The sequence below is a fragment of the Rhineura floridana genome, chromosome 18 (assembly GCF_030035675.1).
Source record: "Rhineura floridana isolate rRhiFlo1 chromosome 18, rRhiFlo1.hap2, whole genome shotgun sequence".
In the NCBI taxonomy this organism is placed as follows: domain Eukaryota; kingdom Metazoa; phylum Chordata; class Lepidosauria; order Squamata; family Rhineuridae; genus Rhineura; species Rhineura floridana.
This window is the reverse complement of record NC_084497.1, coordinates 28,864,762-28,885,750: the sequence shown is the minus strand read 5'-3', so window position 1 is coordinate 28,885,750 and position 20,989 is coordinate 28,864,762. Positions and strand designations below refer to the sequence as shown.

General features: G+C 46.2%; 1 protein-coding gene across 4 annotated transcripts in view; it reads left to right on the top strand.

The window, feature by feature from the left end:
• The window catches only part of PAX7 (paired box 7), a 136,430-nt gene that overhangs the window by 81,855 nt on the left and 33,586 nt on the right, over positions 1–20,989 (top strand). For all 4 annotated transcript variants that reach the window (XM_061601063.1, XM_061601061.1, XM_061601062.1 and 1 more), the window contains exons 8-9: positions 11,002–11,167; positions 14,000–14,196. In XM_061601063.1, coding sequence (XP_061457047.1) covers positions 11,002–11,167; positions 14,000–14,196 — 363 coding nt within the window. The remainder of the gene's footprint in view (positions 1–11,001; positions 11,168–13,999; positions 14,197–20,989) is intronic.

The window sequence follows — 20,989 nt, the reverse complement described above, 5'->3', positions numbered from 1 at the left end:
GGTTTGCAAATTTACACACACACACGGGCTTCCAAGCCAATCCTCCAAGGCGTTCAGCAGCTGTTCCTCGCCTTGCATTCCTGATCACTTTCTCATTCCGTCAGCCTGGCACGACCGAATTCTTCCCACCACTTTTAAGCCTGCCGCCCGCCCTCCCCCCCACACACTTGTAAAGTTTTCTGGGTAGCACAGCAGATCTTTTTGCAACCAACAAATGTGAGCCCGTCAAGTTCTTGATGAAAGGGGACGAGGAAGGGAGAAAGCCAAGATTTGGGGGGGGGATGTTTTAAATCCAAATCGTGGACACAATTTACAACTCATGGGGTGTGGGGAGGGTTGGCTGTCTTGACGATAAAAGCTCTTGAACTTTTTATCACCCAAAAAAACACAAAAATTGGGCTTGTATCCCACTAAGTCAGAGTAGACCCGTTGAAGTGAGTGGACCCAGCTTAGTCGTGTCCATTAACTGCGATAGGTTTACTCTGAGTAGGACTAGCATTGAATGCAATCCTTGAGGGTTGGGTTTGGATTTGACTACCAAAAAAAAAATGTTCCTAGTGCATGAGAGAGAGAGAGAGAGAGAGAGAGAGAGAGAGAGAGAGAGAGAGAGAGAGAGAGATGTACAGATCAACATTGGCTAAACTCAAGGTGCCAGGAGGAATGCAAATGCCCCTAATTATTATTTTATTTATTTATTTATTTGTTGTATTGATATACCGCCCCATAGCCGAAGCTCTCTGGGCAGTTTACAGTAACTAAAAACATTATGTATGTTCCTCACTTCTCCATAAAAACATAGGAAGAGCCCTGAGACTGGATTGGGCCAAAGCAGTCCCACCTGGCCCAGTATCCTGTTGTCACAGTGGCCATCATGGCTAGTAGCCATTGGTTGCTTAATTGCCCTCCTGAATTTGTCTAATCCTCTTTTAAAGCCATCCACATTTTGTGGCCTCTTGTGGTGGCAAATTCCAGAGTTTAACTTTTGTCTGTCCTGAATCGTTCAGCAATGGTCTGAGATTATGATACTTTCGGTCTAGGACCATCTGGAGAACACCAGATTGAGTATCCCTGGTCTAGCTGGTGGGGTTGAGTCCAGTGCTCATTGTACTTAGAGCAGACTAGGGATGGGCAAGTCCGTCCATCTTTCCGGTCCCAAGGCTATTTTCCACATTGCCACATCAGTTCGTGATTTATTCTTTAAAAAACAACAACACGGATTCCTCATGAAAATCCATTAATGTTTTAGTGCGAATTTCTCCTAGCATGCCCATTTCTTCAAAGCAGTTTTCCCTAATGTAATACATTGTCGTATGTTCTTTTCACTCATATGTGCATTTGCATGCGCGCTTGACCCTGTGCATTTTATGGGATTTCTGTACACATTCAGAAAGTGTGAATTAGTTACGTTCGCATTGAAATGTGAACTGAATCGAATTTTCCTCTCATCTCAAGAGACAACCCACTGAAATGAATGGAAATGACTAGCAAGTATATTAATTTCAACGGCTCTACTCGACATGGGACTAAAACTGGTTGCAACCCCATATCAACAGAGAGGAACCTATTGAGGGGCAGCCCCTCCATCTCCCCCTCCAAAAACACACATGAAAAACAGCCCAGGGATGAGGAGTTTAGAGAAGTGTCCAAGGGATGCTTAACCCACCCACCCATCCCCATCCCGGTCATTCTACATCATATAGTGAAACATCTAAGGCCACCCGTGAAGGTTGATTTTTAAGGAGGTGGGCATTAAAATGTGTTAACTCCAAATTGGTGCCTTTGTTGAGGAGGAGATGGCCTTCTCAAACTGGGCCCCATCAGTGTGAACTGCAGTCGTGGGAAGCTGCTTTGGGTCTAACGTGATTTGGTCAACAGTATGGTCCTGAAACCACTGCTTTCTCTCTCTCTCTCTCTCTCTCTCTCTCTCTCTCTCTCTGTTTGTGTGTGTGTGTGTGTGTGTGTGTGTGTGTGTGAGAGAGAGAGAGAGAGAGAGAGAGAGAGAGATTCTTTTGTAGTGCAACTCTCCTCTCTCTCTCTGTCTCTCTGCGAAACTGAAGGTCTTTGATTCTGGAAGATTCCATGGATCCTTTATGGAGGGTTGGTTAGGGTGATTAGACAGGAACACAGAAAACTGCATTCTACTGAGTCAGACCATTGACCCATCTAGCTCAGAGCTGTCTACACTGACTGGTGGTGGCTCTCCAGGGTTTCAGGTGAGGAGTCCTTTCCAGCCTGACCTGGAGATGCCACCATTGGAGGTTGAACCTAGGACCTTCTCTGTGCAAGGCAGGTGCTCTACCACAGAGCTAGGGACCTTTCCCTAAAAAGAAAGTAAGATGCCAGTCTTTGGGGTAGTAAAGGACCGAGGGACATAGGAAGCTGGGACCTTCTGCATGCAAAGCTCTACCACGGATCTAGGGCCCTTTCTTGAGGGTTGGGACAGACAGCTGCCAGGAGCTTAAGGTTGTCGGGAAGTCCAAAGAGTTGGCCATGGAGTTCAGGCAGGTGAGCCAAAGGCATCAGCCCCTGCGTGTCTCTACAAAAGTGCGGAAAGCCAGAACAACTGATCATCTCTGAGAAGATGAGTCTCCCCTCCCTGTTTCCACTTAACCAGCCTGCTCACCCTCCCATCCATCTTCCTCCAACATCAAGTCCTCATTAAGCCAAAGAGGCTCCCAACGGGGATTTCCTTCCCCCCACCTCCCCGCACAAGGATCTCCACCTGACCTCCCTTTTTTTCCTCCTGGTCTGACAAATTGTGGGAGGCGACCCAGATCTGGTCTAATTTCTTCCAGCCCTGTCCCAGCAGGGAAGTGTCTGTGCAGCTGCTGCTGTGCTGGAAAAGGGAAAGAAACAACTGTTGCCCACACCTCTCTCCTCACTTGCGTCGGGCCAAGTGCCTTCCAAATATTGGCGCACATAACCTTTTGCTTTCCTGAGTTCGGGGAAATCTTACTGATAAACCACGATGAGAGTTAGATCACATTTCATGCCAGACCTTTATTCCACTCTAAACAGTCATGGCTTCCCCCAAAGAATGCTGGGAAATGTAGTTTGTGAAGGGTGCTGAGAGCTGTTAGGAGTCCCCCTACTCCACTCATAGGGCTACAGTTCCCAGAGGTCCCTGGGAAAAAAGGGACTGACTGTTAAACCACTCTGGGAATTATAACTGTGACAACTGTATCCTCTCAGCACCGTTCACAAGCGACACCTCCCAGATTCCTTTGCGGGAAGCCATGACAGTTTAAAGTGGAATAATAGTGCTTTAAATGCATGGTGTGAATGCGGCTTTAGATTCATTCCCATTGTCACAGACAGGGATGAGCAAATATGTCCATTTTGGATCCTTTCCCTTTGTCGTTTTTCCAGTTCAGTTTTCCATATTTCCGAATAGCGATTTTTTAAAAAAAGTTCTCATGAAAATTCATCAGAAATTAAAGCAGATTTCTCCTACTATAAGTATGTTTGCCTCCAATTTTTCCTCATATACACATTTTTTGCAGAACAATTTCCCCTGATCTAATGCATTTGTAATGTTGTTTTCAGGAACGTATGAATATAGAGGCACACTTTACCCTCATTCATGCATTTTTGTCCACATTACTCGACTGGAGAACTGCATTGCAAATCACAAAATGCTTTAACAAGAGACATAGAAAGATGCATTTGACAGTGACTCCAGTTTAATGTAAAAAATAAGAAGATTCAGAATTATTGTTTGTAGTAGAGATATAATTGGGGAGAGCACATCCATGGTGATACTGAAACTTGCCTCCCTCCTTCCTTGATGGGGGGGACCCTCATTGCAAAACTGCTGGGCTCTTCATTGCCATTGCCCTCACTGGTTCTCACTCTCAACTGACTTCACTTGCCTTCATAATTGGAATCTTTTCACCAGATCTGATTGGCTAACTTAGCTGTGTGTGACATCATCCTGTTTGCTAAGTGACTCCTAGTAGGCTGGCATCACTCTGTGTGATTTAATCCTTAAACTTTAAGGGTCTCGTGGGCCAAATGGGGAGGCCTGGTGGGCCTAATTTGGCTGATGGGCTGCAGGCTCCGCAGCCCTGCCTTAAAACACGGAATTTGCTCTTAATTGCCCTCACTGCATAGACAAATATGGCTGTCTGGTGCAAACTTTGATGAGCTGTCATCACCCCAAGAAGGAAAAAAATGTGGCACTGGCATTTGCAAAATTGCTATTTTCATCCTGAACTCTGAAAAGTAGAGAACATTTTGCACCATCTTAGATAGGGCTACACAGTGATGATGTTGATGCCCCCCAGATGCAGTTGGACTCCACCTCTCATCCTTCCCGGCCATTGATCATTCTGGCTGTTGGAGTCCAACCACATCTGGAGGGCCACAGCCTCCCCATACCTGAAACCGTCCATCACTTGCCTTTACTATCCACCAGCTATGTCCATCAAAACTCTGTTTTCATTTCATACCTGTGGCCCTCCAGATGTTGCTGAACTCCTCCAGTTCCCATCATCCCTGACCATTGGCCATGCTGACTGCTAGGCTGATGGCAGCTGGAATCCAGCAACAGCTGGAGGGCCCCAGGTTCCTTCTCGTTAATAGAACAGCTTTCCCTTCCACAAGCCAGTTGCTTGGATGGCTGGATCAACACCAGTGTGCAACAAATTCATGGAGGTCATTAGCTGTCAGTAGATGGAGCCTTCATGGACAGAGGCAGCATATCACCGAGTTTAAGGTTTTGGCAGGAGTTGCACCTCTTTACACTCTGCTTCTGAACCACTTTTCTTGGAAGCTGGATGGTGGCCTAAATTAAGCTCAGAAATTGTTTTCTTTTTTTTTCATGTTCTTGAGTCTATAGCCTTCTGTTTTATCTTTATTTTCCACCGATTGAGGCACACAAGAAAATAACAAGAGCCCTGCTGGGTCAGGCCAAAGGGGGGCTCATCTAGTCTAGTATCTTGTCCTCCCAGTGGCCAACCAGATGCCCATTATGGGAAGCCCACAAGCAGGACCTGAGCGCAAGAGCAACTCTCTTTCGGTTTCCAGCAACTGGCATTCATAGGCATCCTGCCTCCGATGATGGAGGGAGACCATAGCCATTGTGGCTAGGAGCCGTCAATAGCCTTATTCTCCTCCAGGAATGTGTCTGGTCCTCTTTGAGTTGGCTTCGGTGAGAGGAAGACTCTGCGGAGCAGCAATGAAAGTTTTGGGTCAGGGCGGTAGGGCCTGTTTTTATAAGCGAGTTTCTTCGCCTGATGATTTATGCCTGCTCACCCGAGGAGTTTGCCATCTGTTTCATCCACTGGCAGATGGCAATAACAGAAGTCAAAGCAAAATGAACGGCGGAACCATCTTTTGAAAAGAGTTTGTCCTACATGGTCAGGGGAAGGCCGTAGCTCAGTGGGAGGGCATCTGCTTGGCAGGCAGAAGGTCCCAGGTTTAGTCCCCAATGGCAGCACCTCCAGGTAGGGCTGGGAATGTCCCCTGGAGAGCCCCTGCCGGTCCGTGTTGACAGTACTGAGATAAATGGACCAGCAGACTGACTCGGTATATGACGGCTTCCTATGTTCCTGCCTACCTTGGTTGGGACAAGAGTCTGTTTAAAATAGCATCTTCATTCCAGGTATCATTTTGGGGGTGGGGGGGAACTCACGTATTTGGGAACAGGACCCAATTTCGTAGATCTATAGGCCAAGGCATTGCATCTGGGTCGAGTTTAAATGGGGAGCGGCCAGCTCAAATGGCAGGTGAATCTTGCTCCCATACAGAAGCAACCCTGCCACCCCCCACTGCTAAAACATCTGTCCAGGAGTCCACCGGATGGGGTTGCGTGTGGCAGCATGGCTGGATCAGGCTGGTGAGGGGCCCTTCCGATCCCCTGGGGGCCCTGGCTGCTGTCTGACCTTGGCTAGGCCAACAGCTGGTGCCTGTTTGGGAAGATACCCATCCCATTGGGAAGGGGGAAGGGTTCTAGGGTTTTGCCATATTCCCTCAAGGATTTCCCGTTTTCAGATTGGTCCAGTGACCCTAATCTGGATATATTTCGAGAGAGTGAGAGGCATTTGGGATGCACTTTTTTCTATAAAAATGCAGATGGGCTCACTTGCCTGAAACATTTAGCCTTGTTCTATGCCGTCTTCAGTTGGGTCATAAGATACTGGGGAATCTTTTTTGCTCCGGGGGCCACAATCCCTTCTGGCAAGCCTTCTGAGGGCCACATGCCAGTTGTGGGCGTGGGCAGAGGCAAAAGTGGGTGGAGCAACAAATGCACATTTTACCTCAGTAGAGTAGGGTAGTTTCTACAGACACTTGCGCACCCACCTTACTCTTCTCCGTCCAGACAAGGATAAGGCATGATCAGGCTTCCTCTTCTCTCCTCCCCCCCCTTCCCCTCTTCATGTCTCCACCGCAAGGCTGTCACTCTCGGATTAACGTTTGTGTGTGTGAGTGTAACCGGATCCCCCCCCCCCCCGGCAGGAGAATCTTTTAGTGGCTGATAAAACCTTAACTGTGATGCAGTGAAAACAGGCTCCCTTTGAAGTGGGTCTTGCATTACCCTCTTGACGCTCAATCCTGTATATTTTAACCGCCAATAAAATGATTTATAAGCATTTTTTAAAAACAGTCTTCAGCTACCTTTCAAAGAGTTCTTAGGAAAGGGAACGTGAATTGCAGGAAATGTGTTTTGAATCTTCGGGGGGGGGTCTTTTTACAGCCTCCCCCCAATACACACACACACACACACACACACGCACGCACCATAGGAGCTGTAAATAAGAAGCTGAATCAATTTGTCCTGCTCTCAGAAAATGTCCCTTTTTTGTGAGAGGGGAGCGACTGGTGGGGTGTCTCTGAAAATGTGTACAACTAGCAGGGAGGTCTCAGTAGGGAGGAGGAAGATTTTTAAAAGGATGAGATAAAGGATAGGAAGGCAGGCCTCCTAACTGGATTCTAACCATGGCAAGCCCAGTGGAACCTCCATGATTAGTGGCAGTTTAATCTCATGAGAAGAGAGCTGGAGGCAAGCAAAAGGCTTCTTGTATCCTGGCATATTACATGTCAGTTTCCTGGAGACTTGTCCGCTGACTGCTGTTGGAGGCAGAATACTGGGTTCGGGATTCTTCAGATGCCCTTTAGATGTAGCTGGACTGTATCTCCCATTAGCCAGCATGCCCAATAGTCAGAGTTGATGGAATTTGTAATCTAACAACTCCTGGAGGGCCACAGGTTCCCCATACCTGCCCTACATTAACGATGTGTGGCATGAATGAGTCCTCTCTTTTGCCTACTAGCAAACTTTTACCCAAAACACCTTAATTAGTTCTCTTCATGCAGCTCACTTTTGGGAAAAGTAGAGTCAGTTGAACCAGTTAAAGGGTTTTTTTGGGGGGTGGATGAAGATCACTCCCCCCACCCTGCACCTAAGGCTAAGGGAGAAATTCAGCTCGGTTCACATTTACAGGCGAACCTACATGAACCTCGCTTTCCGAAGCAATGCGCAAAACCCGGCCGTCTTTCAAAATTGTCACTTCTCCAAATTTTGCAACGTGGTCCCCCAGCCAATAAAGGGGGCAAAGATGCATATCTGAGTTAAAATGTGCCTAATTAGCAAAAAAAAAGCATACAAAAACGCATAAAATTAGGGGAGATGGCTTTGCAAAAATGTATCTATTAAGCAATATTGCATATGAAAATGTATATATTTGGAGGAATTTGCACTAAAATTTATAAGGGCCATTTTATATTAAAAAAAAAATCACCAACTGATGTAAATTTGTGGAGACCTGCACTTCAGACTGGGAAAAGATCCTGAGAGAAACCAAACTGGACAGATTGGCCCGTCCCTTACAACCTCATCCAACTCCCTGGATGTGCTGCCATGCAATTAACAGTGGCCCAATCCATGCCTGCACATCCGTATGAGAGTGGGTAGTGAAGATTACCCCCTTGGGCCAAGGAAGTAATGGAACAGGCAATCTCCAGAACTGCATTTTAAATTAAAGTCATCATCCAGCCATTGCAGATGTGATGAGGCTCCTAGCCTGAGACGCTGCAGAGTTTTCCATTACACCGTTTTCCTTATGGGTGCAACGTATGTGCTCCGCCACTCAACTATGCCTGGGATTAAACCTGGGACCTTCTGCGTGCAAGGCGGAAGCTCTGCCACTTAGCTATGGCCCTTCCTCTAAGGATGGCTTCACTGAATCTGGGTGGAGAAATGTATCCATTTGGTTTCCTGTTTGCAGCAGACTCCAAATATTTAGAAACTGGGGGGAAGAATCAATGTGAGTCCACCAAAAGCCATAGGGTTGTAGGCAACTAAGTCTTGCTCAGAGTTGACCTATTGAAATGAATGAACTTAAGTAAGCCATGTCCATTAGCTGTGATGGATCTACTCTGAGTAGGACTAGTGTTGAATACCACTCATATGAGCTACCCACTTCCCCTTTGTCTTCTGAGACTGAAAATGTGTTTTTAACATGGCTGGGTTCATCGCATTGACCAAACCTTAAACCTAGACACATGCACACACACATACATCAGACTCTCTGACTCAATGGCTCCCCGCTTCCTGCTTTCAACCTTCTGCTTTTTGTTCAAGTCTACCCCCACTCTCCTGTTGCTGTGAAATTTAATCATGCCTCCTAACCCTTCAGGCCCTGGAGATCTCAGCAGCTGCATTCTCAACGGTCTCGAAAAGCTTAGCCACGTATTTCTCAGCCCATTCTGACCCCACCAATATCCGCCCCATCCCAGGATCAGCCCTGAAAGGGTTTTTTTTATTAAACTGAAAATGAGGGTGTTTTTTAAAAAAAAGATAAAATTCTTAGATTGCAACTGAGTGACATGCATGTGGTTTGATTGGCTCAGATAGTGGCACATCAGGATTTATGGGGTGGAACGATGGGGTGTGGTGGGTATAGCGGTAAGTGGGCTAGCGAATGGAATGCGGAAGAGCAGAAATGGCCCCTGATTGGACAGGGTTGGGTTGGTTGATCATCCAATGGGATTGTCAGGAAAGTGTGGTTAGCGCAGTCGTCAGCAATGGATACTGAGCCCCAATGAGAGAGGGCTCTTTTGGTAGCTGCGCCACCCTCGGACGCTCGGGGTGGTGGTGGCCCCAAAAAGGGCCTTTTCTGTGGTGGCTCCTACATTGTGGAACTCCCTCCCCACCAAGGTGCGTCTGGCAACTTCATTGCACAGTTTTAGGTGAATGCTGAAGATGCACCTCTTTATCCTGGCCTTCAACACCCGAGAAGTATATTTTTTAGAACCCACCCTGTTTTGTTATTTTGGATTGCTTTTAATTGTTTTTAATACTGTATTTTCAAACTGTTGTAACCCACCCTGGGACCTCTGGGAGAAGGGCAGGTAATAAATGTTGATGATGATAATGTTAAATGCAGCCCAAGAAAGAGGCAGCAGATGGAGCTTACCCTGCTGTAAAAATCACTCCTCTGTCCTGCTATCTAGTGGCCTTTTTTGTTTCGTGCTGTGCCTGCACAATGGTAGGCCTCCTGGTAGGGAGAGGTGGAAGGCGGCTGATACTTATGCCAGGTGGTGATGGCCCCAGAGCCTCAGGTCATTTCTGGGGCTCACGTCTGTGGGGAGGGAATTCCACAGCTTAGGGGCAATGTCCTCTCCCGGATCGCCACTCTCCAAACCCCTGACAGTGGTAGGACAGCCAAGAACGCCCCTTCTGCTGGTCTTAACCCCAGCAGGGTCTGCAGGGAAGGAGGCAGTCTCTCAGATATTTGGGGCTTAACTCATTTAGGGCCTTCAACGCTAACGTGAGCACCTTGTGTTGGGTGAAGAAGCAAACTGCCGATCTATGCGCTGACCCTCTTCACTTCTCTTTCAGTTCTGTGACAGCTGGTTGATCTCCAAGAATGTTAAACATTTGTTTTCCCACAAAATAAAAGTGCATAGGATTACTGCCTCCCTTATGACTTTTTATCTAGTACTGTTGCTGTGCGCCAGGGTCTGGGGAGCTGTTTTCAGCCTGAGGGCCGCATTCTCTTGTGGGGAACCTTTCAGGGGCCACATGTCAGTGGAGGAATGTGAGTGGAACAACAGGCTCTGTCCTTTGTCCTGCACGCTATATTCTAGGGACACAAAAGCCATCCATTCCCACAACACACCCTCCAATCAGGCGAGCAAGAGTCATTAGCGTGGGTCAAGCCAGGCAAAAGCACTTGAAGAAGGTGTGGAACCAGGCCAGTGAGGGGGTGTGGCCTGGGAAGAGGCATGCCTGGGGAGTCTCAAGGGCCAGACAAAGAAGCTGAGAGGGCTGTATCAGTTGCTTGTTCTGCCATTAGCAATTGCTTTTTAGCTATTCGTTATGATGTGTCGTGGTAAGGGCTGTGCTCTTGGATGGGGATTATGGATTCTTTTTCACGTTTTGACTTTGTGGCAAACTGCCCTGTGGCTTGCGCAAAGGGGGTGGGGGTATATAAGTCATCTAAATCACTGGTTCCCAAACCTTTCTTGCCGCACACTGCCTGAAATTGCTGATGGTCTTGGCGGACCTCTTACTCCTTTTTCTGCCTGGTTGAGCCATTGCGATGCACTGTTCTAGGTGATCCTGAACTGTACGTTTATCACTTCTTTTATCTCTCGGAACTCAGATTATGATACGATATAACGCAACGTAAGAAATAAAAGTAGGAATAAAAACACAGTTGACAACAAATATGAATGTTTCATGCAGACATGCCATGGACCGCCTGAATGAAGCTCATGGACCACACTGATGGTCCACAGGCAACAGTTTGGCAGCCCCTGATCTAAATGAATAAGCATATGTTGTCCTCAAGTGGAGGGCGAGATCTGGCCCACTCTCTACTCATTTCCAAAGCTGCTTCTCCATCTCCCTGGTGCTGAAGATGCTGTTCCTTCCTAGAATGCCGTCTCTCTCAACATGGTCGAAAGAAAGTGGTCTGCTTCCTGAAAGAGGCTGAGTTCGCTCCTTCATGTGTGGCTCCTCCGATAACATCCATCCTCTCTTCTCACTCCTAGGTGTGGTTCAGCAACCGGAGAGCTCGGTGGCGCAAGCAGGCCGGAGCCAATCAGTTGGCAGCTTTTAATCACCTGTTGCCCGGGGGCTTCCCACCAACTGGCATGCCCACTTTGCCTCCTTACCAGCTGCCGGATTCGACTTACCCGACTACCACTCTTTCTCAAGGTGAGCACTGAACACTTGGGCAATGGGGTGGAAGCCTGGGTTGCGTTTTCACTTATTGCATGCCGTTCTCTAGTATTTCTCTACAGGGTTGTATGCACTGACATTAATGGATATGATTAGCTTAGGGTGCAGAGGGGGGAGAAATGCGATTCAGTTCACATTTCAAGCTGAATCGATCAAATCCGCACATTCCAAAACAAGGTGAGAACCAACACGCAGCCATCCTTCGAAATTCACATGCATCCAAATTTCACGATGCGGTTCTCTAGCTAAGCAATGTTTGGAAAAAATATTATTGTTTGTTTATTTGTTTATTAGGGTAGAATGTGCGTAAAAATGGATATATTAGTGAAAATAACATGCCAAACTGTACATTATGTTAGGAGAAATGGCTAAACATAAGAACATAAGAATAGCCTGCTGGATCAGGCCAGTGGCCCATCTAGTCCAGCATACTGTTCTCATAGTGGCCAACCAGGTGCCTGGGGGAAGCCCACAAGCAGGACCCGAGTGCAAGAACACTCTTCCCTCCTGAGGCTTCCGGCAACTGGTTTTCAGAAGCATGCTGCCTCTGACTAGGGTGGCAGAGCACAGCCATAATGGCTAGTAGCCATTGATAGCCCTGTCCTCCATGAATTTGTCTAATCTTCTTTTAAAGCCGTCCAAGCTGGTGGCCATTACTGCATCTTGTGGGAGCAAATTCCATAGTTTAACTATGCGCTGAGTAAAGAAGTACTTCCTTTTGTCTGTCCTGAATCTTCCAACATTCAGCTTCTTTGAATGTCCACGAGTTCTAGTATTATGAGAGAGGGAGAAGAACTTTTCTCTATCCACTTTCTCAATGTCATGCATAATTTTATACACTTCTATCATGTCTCCTCTGACCCGCCTTTTCTCTAAACTAAAAAGCCCCAAATGCTGCAACCTTTCCTCGTAAGAGAGTCGCTCCATCCCCTTGATCATTCTGGTTGCCCTCTTCTGAACCTTTTCCAACTCTATAATATCCTTTTTGAGATGAGGCGACCAGAACTGTACACAGTATTCCAAATGCGGCCGCACCATAGATTTATACAATGGCATTATGATATCGGCTGTTTTATTTTCAATACCTTTCCTAATTATCGCTAGCATGGAATTTGCCTTTTTCACAGCTGCCGCACACTGGGTCGACATTTTCATCGTGCTGTCCACTACAACCCCGAGGTCTCTCTCCTGGTCGGTCACCGCCAGTTCAGACCCCATGAGCGTATATGTGAAATTCAGATTTTTTGCTCCAATATGCATAATTTTACACTTGTTTATATTGAATTGCATTTGCCATTTTCCCGCCCATTCACTCAGTTTGGAGAGGTCTTTTTGGAGCTCTTCGCAATCCCTCTTTGTTTTAACAACCCTGAACAATTTAGTGTCATCAGCAAACTTGGCCACATCACTGCTCACTCCTAATTCTAGGTCATTAATGAACAAGTTGAAAAGTACAGGTCCCAATACCGATCCTTGAGGGACTCCACTTTCTACAGCCCTCCATTGGGAGAACTGTCCATTTATTCCTACTCTCTGCTTTCTGCTTCTTAACCAATTTCTTATCCACAAGAGGACCTCTCCTCTTATTCCATGACTGCTAAGCTTCCTCAGAAGCCTTTGGTGAGGTACCTTGTCAAACGCTTTTTGAAAGTCTAAGTACACTATGTCCACTGGATCACCTCTATCTATATGCTTGTTGACACTCTCAAAGAATTCTAATAGGTTACTGAGACAGGACTTTCCCTTGCAGAAGCCATGCTGGCTCTGCTTCAGCAAGGCTTGTTCTTCTATGTGCTTAGTTAATCTAGCTTTAATAATACTTTCTACCAGTTTTCCAGGGACAGAAGTTAAGCTAACTGGCCTGTAATTTCCGGGATCCCCTCTGGATCCCTTTTTGAATATTGGTGTTACATTTGCCACTTTCCAGTCCTCAGGCACGGAGGAGGACCCAAGGGACAAGTTACATATTTTAGTTAGCAGATCAGCAATTTCACATTTGAGTTCTTTGAGAACTCTCGGGTGGATGCCATCCGGGCCCGGTGATTTCTCAGTTTTTATATTGTCCATTAAGCTTAGAACTTCCTCTCTTGTTACCACTATTTGTCTCAGTTCCTCAGAATCCCTTCCTGCAAATGTTAGTTCAGGTTCAGGGATCGGCATTTCCCTTGCAGAAATGTCCTGAAAACTGCATAAAAACGTGTTAGGAAAAATTTGCCCTAAATTCCTAGACATGGAAAGATCTTTCGGCTTCTCATTTTTCCAGTCTTAAATTCAGTTCTCCACATTTCGGCAGCAATTTGCAACTTTAAAAAAAAAATCCTGATGAAAAAATTCTCCAGCAATTTTAGTGCAAATTCCTCCTAACAAAACACATTTTTCTAGGCAGTTTTGACTCATTTTTTGCGGGCAAATTTCACCTTAGATAATGTGTTGCTGTATGTTATTTTCACTCATGTATTTATTTTATGCACACTCTCTCCTAACATGTGCACTGTTTGTTTGGGGAACCGCATTGCAAAATTCAAGTAAGTGTGAATTCCAGAGGGGGGCTTTTCAGTTCTTGTCTTGTTTCATAAAGTGAAATTTGATAGATTCAGCTTGGAATTTGAATGGAATCCAATTTCTCCCCTGTCCGTATGCCACCCCTACCTTAGGTTCATTCATTTCCACAGGTTGTTTGGAACAGGGTTGGGGTCCAGGTCAAGTTGGCTTTTCCACTTTCCTATCACGTTAGCCCTTCTCCAGAGGAACATGCTGACAGTTGGGTGATAATGGCCAGCACGTCTAACTGATGCTTCATTTCCACAGAGGGGGGCAGCACTGTACACAGACCCCAGCCTCTCCCACCATCCACCATGCATCAGGGAGGGTTGGCAGCTGCTGCTGCAGACTCAAGCTCTGCTTACGGGGCCCGGCACGGTTTCTCCACCTACTCTGACAGCTTCATGAACCCCACAGCTCCTGCGAATCACATGAACCCTGTCAGCAATGGCCTGTCTCCACAGGTAGGTTGCTCCCCTGTGTTTTATCATTTTCTCTGGCCTAGGGAAACTGGCAGATCCCTTGGCCCCTCAGAAAAGCTATAATTCCCAGGGGTCCTTAGTTGGGTGCCATGGTCATTTATTTATTATTTATTGCAGGGTTAGGGAACCTGTGGCCCTCCAGATGTTGTTGGACTACAGCTCCCATCAGCTCTGACCATTGGTCCTGCTGGCTGGAGCTGATGGGAGTTGGGAGACCAACAACACTGAGCAAGCCACAGATTCTTTACTCCTGATTTCAAGTGTTTTTAACCCACTCTTCAAAAAAGACTTCCAGAGCTACTTACTATTATCATTAATATGACAGTCCCTTCCTTCAAGCTTACAGCCTAAATGATATGACAGAAAAGGAACAGGGACTGAGGAGGTAGAGGAAAAAAGCACACTCAGGTACTAGTTCTTAATTAGTTCTTCGTCAATTAGTTTAAGTAATTCTACAGTTCCTCAGCTTTAGATCTGTGGTGTTGTCATGGCACCCAGCCAAAGATCCCTAGGAAATGTAGCTCTTCAAGGCGGGGAGGATCTTTAGCCATATCTTGGGGGACACCCAAAGGTGTCTACTTGGTGCTGATTATGTTGCAATGCAAATGCTAAGTAAAGGCTCTCTTATCCCTTCGGGATATTAGTTAAACTCTTTTAAGTTTCCTTTGGTACTGCTGCTGATCTCCAAATGGAATGTTTAGCTTTTCTTTGTGGTTCGTTGTATAAAGATTTTATTATCCATTAGCCACTTTGAATCACTAGTAGTGAAGAAGGGCTACGAGGACCTTGAAAAGCAAACAAGTGAACACATTCTGGGGCTGGATTTATCAACATCTCTTTGAAAGCCACAAATGGCCAGTTTCAGGTGACTTCTGCCCCTCAGGAGAGTGCAATATGAACCTAAGCTATCAATTGTCTTTCTTCGTCCATCTTCCTATCGCTATACATTGTGGCCTCCCAGATGTTGTTGGACATGGCACATCTTTAAACTGTGGAATTCACTTCCGCTAGAGGCTGTGATGGCCACCAACTTGGATGGCTTTCAAAGAGGTTTAGACAAATCCATGGAGGGTAAGGCTATCAGTGGCTATGAGCCATGATGGCTGTGCTCTGCTTCCACAGTCGGAGATGGATTCTTCTGAAGACCAGCTGCCGGAAGACCCAGGAGGGGGAAGTGCTGTTGCGCCCGGGTCTGGATTCCATTTGGGGGCATCTGGTTGGCCACTGTGAGAACAGGAGGCTGGACTAGAAGGGCCCCCTTAGGCCTGATCCAGCTAGAGGGCTCGTGTGATGTTCTTAGGATGGCGACTCCAGTCATCTCCAGGTGGCACAGCCAATGGTCAGGGATGATGGAAGTTGTAGTCTAGCAACATCTGGAAGGCCACAGGTTCCCCGACCCTGGTGTGTAAAGAGTTACACTTTTGTGAAGACTCCCAGATGATGCGACAGCAGTTATCATAGTGGTAGTTTGGGGGGTTGTTTTAAAAGAGTGAGAGGAGATTTGGGACGTACACTGGAATTGTTTTATCTAGCCTGATGCATTTAGAGTTCGCAATCCTTTTTCAAGAATGCTATAAAAACGTGACGTACAATCGATTTAATAAGTAAAGACCTTTTTATATAAAAAAAATACTCCTAGCTTTAAAAAGATTGGTGCGATCAATTCCTTGTCTGCTCAAAAGTAAGCCCCACAGACTTCAGTTGGACTTACACCCAGGTAAGCGCGTATAGAACTGCGGGCAAAATATACTATAAAAATGAGTGTCAAATCTAGTCTCTCCCTTGGTGTCGGTTGTGCTATGTTGTTTTATTTAAATATTTATTATTACATTCCTATCATACCTTTTGCTGCAAGGAGTTCAAAGGGGTGTATGTAGTTCTCCTTCCTCCCCCATTTTATTCTCACCAATAACCCTGTTAGGTAGGCCAGGTTAAGAGACAGAGAGTGGCCTAAGGTTCGTTCATTGGCAGCATCTCCAAGTAGAGCTAGGAAAGAGTCCTTGCCTGAAACCCAAAGAGCTGCTGCCAGTCAGTGTAAACAACACTGAGCTGGGTGGAGAAATGGTCTGACTCCACGTAAGGTCGCTTCCTGTGTTTCTCCCTTCCTTTCTATGGAGGAAAGAGAAAGAAAAGACAATCAAGGCTTGCAGACTGGCCTTGCCACGCACCCGAAGGGCAGGATTTTTTTTTTTTAGGACTTGTTCCTACACGGCAATAAGCCGAAGCAGTGAATGCTGATCCTCGCCAGCCTGGCCCTTGCAAATCTGAGAGCAAGCAGGGTCTCTCTCTCTTTCAGGGGAAACCAGGGGAATCCGTAATGCCTCTCCCTCGGCAACCCTAATGCCAGGATGTTCCCAATCTGCTTTGAGGGATGGAAAGATTAAGAAGAAGAAGAATAAAAATGCAATAAGATATGTGTGAACGAGGGGGCAATTGTGGACAAATGCGGCATTCAAATTCATTTTTCCAGCTCTTTTACAGACCATTTCAATCTTATTTTCTGCTTATTAATGAGATCTTGTTGGCTGGGGTGGGCAGCACAGCCCGGTTTTCTTGGGTAATTGCACATAATTTTCTTTCCACTAGTGATTTGCATCTGATCATTTTTCCCCTCCCTAATTCTTTGCTATTCAACCCCCCCCTTTTCTTCTCCCCTCCTTCCCAAATCTCTCCCTCCTCCTCCCTTCCCCTGGCCTGGCAAGACTTCATTTTAAATGCTTATTATACTCACAGACCTTTGGACAAAGAGAGAGGGGTGGGGGGAGAGGAGACGGGGGCCATCCATGTCATGAAATGACCTGACACAGTTGCACTCAGGCACTTGCACTATGTGCTGGTGGCGCAGCACCCTTGAACAACTGCGGGCCAGCGTTGTCGGAGATGCGATTCGTATTTCTTGTGAATGCAGCCGGTTTGGGGACACCGTGAATGCACATACGAGCATGGAAAGCTGGTCCATCTAAGGTCAGCATTCTGCACACTGACTGGCAGCACTCTTCAGAGCTTTTCCCAACCGTATCTGGAGATGCTGGGGGTTGAACCTGAGACCGGCTCCGTGCAACGCAAGTGCTCTCCCACTGAGCTGTGACCCTTCCCCAACATATGCATCATATGTGGAACAGAGGAAGTCAAACCAGCATTAGGACTCACGGGCATGGGATGTGACACTACCTACTCAGAGGAACATAGGTAGGGTCCCTAAACAAAGACAGACCCTTAGGTCATCTAGCTCAGTGTGGCCTACACTGACTGGCAGCAGAGAATCATAGAATCATAGAATAGTAGAGTTGGAAGGGCCTATAAGGCCATCAAGTCCAACCCACTGCTCTCCACGGTTTCAGACAGGGGATATTCCAACCCCTACCTGGAGATGCTGCCGGGTATTGATCCTGGGACCTTCTGCATGCAAGGCAGGCGCTCAGCCACTGAGCTACAGTCCTTCCATATTCTGGGATGCATTGCCATTCACCAACGCGTCAGGCTTTCTCTAGAAAATACAAAACTTCAGATGGGTAGGTAGGTAGATATTTTGTTATTGTGTTTATAGCCCAACCTTCCTCCGTAAAGCTCAAGTGGGGAGGGGGGCGTACATGCTTCTCCCATTTCCCCTATTTCATCCTCACAACAACCCTGTGAAATAGAGTAGGCTGAGAGAGACAACGAATGGCTCAAGGTCAACCAGTGAGCTTCTGATATATGCTAAGATATATAAAGATATTGGTTGGTTTTTTGGTGCCTAAGGATTGTGGGAAGCCATGAGAGTATGTAAGAGTAACCACACTGGAAGAGGCCAAAGGAGACCCATCTAATCCAGCATCCTGTTTTCACAGTGGCCGAACAGATGCCTATTAATTTTCTTAATATTGTTAACTAGTGTCCAATACAAAATCGTAAATTCTAAACCCGTGGTTCCCAAACCCCCTTTTTTTCCCACAGACCACTTGGAAACTGCTGGTGGTCTTGGCTGACCACTCCACGACTTTGCTGCCTGTTGTAGCAACTATGATGCCCTGTGCTAGATGCTGCACGGTTTTAATTGCATTTCCATTGTTGTTGTTTTCCTTTTTTAGATTGCATTTTATTGCATTCCAGTGTGCATTCCAGTTGCGATGTAATAAAAATTGTGTGTGTTGAAATGTGATAAAATGCAGTATAAGAAATGAAAAAGCAATGAAAATAGAATGAAAAATCAATATGAATATTTGATGTGGAGTTGCGGACCACCTGAATGAAGCTGGCAGGCCACCAGGGGTCCACAGGCTACCATTTGGGATGCTCCATTCTAAACCCTACCGCCATGGGACGAGCAACTCAGCAGTTGAAGACCTGTGCCCTGAAAGACACCAGCCCCTTCCACCACCAGCCCCTGCTGAATTGCCTTTGTAACAGGAGGCAGAAATGTGATGCCTTGCATTTTTAAGGGAGGGGGATGGGAGGGGGAGGGAAACACCCTGATATTTTACTGACTTACACAGAGCCTGAACACACACACACACACACACGTCTGATGTTTGTATAAAATGGATTTCCTATTTCTACAAGGCCTTTGGAAAGAGCAAATGGAGGCTCTCATTTTCCTTTTCTCCCCCCCCCCCAAAAAAGACGCCACTTTTCTGGGAGCCTTCTGGCATGCCCAAATACTCAATATCGCATTGAGCTCTCGCTCAGTTAACTTTTAACCTACACAATCCCACAAAGCTGGCATTTCTTTCCAGGACACCCCCCTCTCCCCCACCCAAAGCCATCTGCTCCTGTCAATTCGATGCCTGGCCAGCAGGCACTGGTAAAAAAATAGAGCAAAACATGACGGGTTTTTTTTCCTTATGTGAACAGAGAGAAGTTTATTTTCCAGGGTTGGGCTCCTGGGATTTTGAGTGTAGAGAAAAGGGGGGTTCCTGCAGGTGTTTTGGAACTGGCATTAAAAAATCTCTTTTTTTGTTTCAGAACTGAAAGCCTTTTAGACTTTATGATTATGATCTGTTAAGTGCAAAGACATCGATATCCAACTTTATTTTTTTCTCTTTTTTTAGAGACCCTGCTGATGTAGCTGTTTTGATTTGAATGATTTTGTGGTCGCTGAGGTGTGAAGGCCGGGGGGGGGAGGAATGGAAAAAGTTTGGGGGAAATTTCCATTTTTTCTGGGAGGTTTTCTTTTTTAATTTTTTTTGTGGGGGGGAATGGGTTTTCCACAATTTTTCTGGGTTTCTTTTTCCAGACCTTCACATCTTTAGGAGAAATTTCACTCCTTTTGCAATGAAAGGCAAACCTACTTAATTTGCACTTTCCTAAACAATATGCGAACCAAGACACAGCCATCTTTTAAGATTTGTCCATCTCTGAATTTTGCAGTGCAGTTTTCTAACCAAGTAATGTATACAAAAATGCATGCACTAGGGTAACGTGTGCATATAAATGCATATATATTTGTGAAAATATAAAATATTACACAGGCGCCATCTCTATTGTCTTTTTGATGCCTTCTGAAGACCTTCCTCTTTCAACAAGCCTTTTAAGCGGAGACCTTATCCCAGTCTGCATCTGTGTGGGCATTGCTTTTTAAGATGTTTTTAAAGCTCAGCAGGGAGGAGGGTGGGGAGGTAACTAGAATGAGTTGGCTGTGCTCGTCATTGGCTCTGGCTCCGCCAGTCATTTGCTTGGGTTCCGCCTACTGTGGGGCCTCCCTGCCTTCCGCCCCACCAGTCCCAATGGGCAACAGCCACCACTGCCATCTTGTCCTTTCTTCCTAGCATCTGATAATCAGGTACCCAAGCGGGACCTGCAACAAAATGGGAGCCAGCCAGCCATGCCCTTTTCTAGGATATTCCATTCCATCACCACTTTGATTTCCCTTCCCTTCCTCCAATAGACAGTTCTGTGGACACTAAGCATGCTTGGTAGTCATTGGGCTGTTTTAGGAATTACACGCAATCACACACAAACACATATATACTTTAGGGTTCCCCCCAAAGATCTTTTTGTACTTTTTAAAACCTTGACATCTCCCCCTCCCGAAGCTTGCTGAGACCTCCCTCTTATTCTGGGGTGTTGTGGGGGCTTTTCGGCTACAAAAGGATCTGCTCTCAAAGAAGCGACCTTATGATTAGTATGTATAATAGACTGTCTCTGGACATGGAGGTTCTATTCAGACCTCGTAGCATATTTCATTGAAAACATCAGAGACTTTAGAAACATAAGAAGTCACCTTATACTCTGTCAGGCCTTTGATCCATCTAGCCAGGGCCACTGACATGTGGCTGCAGGGCTTTTTTGTATTTTATTTTATTTAAAGTAAGTGTCTAGCCATCCTAGAAAGAAAGTTATGAAGCAAAATGTGCAGGTACCCTTCTGAGCGATTTCTGCGAAATTAGACAGCCTGGTTGCTCCTATCTTTCAGTGTTTAGTCAACGAGTGAAGTCAGAGCCGTGATTAACAGATGAGTTATTTAAAGACAAGGAGATAGGAATCTCTGGACCTGCCTGGCATTCAGAAGGTCCCAGGTTCAAACACCACTGGCAGCTAGGGCTGGAAGTATCCCCTGCCTGAAACCTTGGAGAGCTGCTGCCAGTCAGTGTAGAGTGACAATATTGGCCTAGAGGGACCAATGGTCTGACTCTGTAAAAGGCAGCTTCCTAAATTCCTATTTAGTCAGCCTCTAGAGTTCATATTTTGGACGGTGGATTTGTCTTTGTCTTGCTGGGGTCCGGAGAGCTCAGTCCAACCCCATCTCTGCAAGGTTTTGTCTCTGCCTTTTTTTATGTGCCGGGGTGCCAAAGAG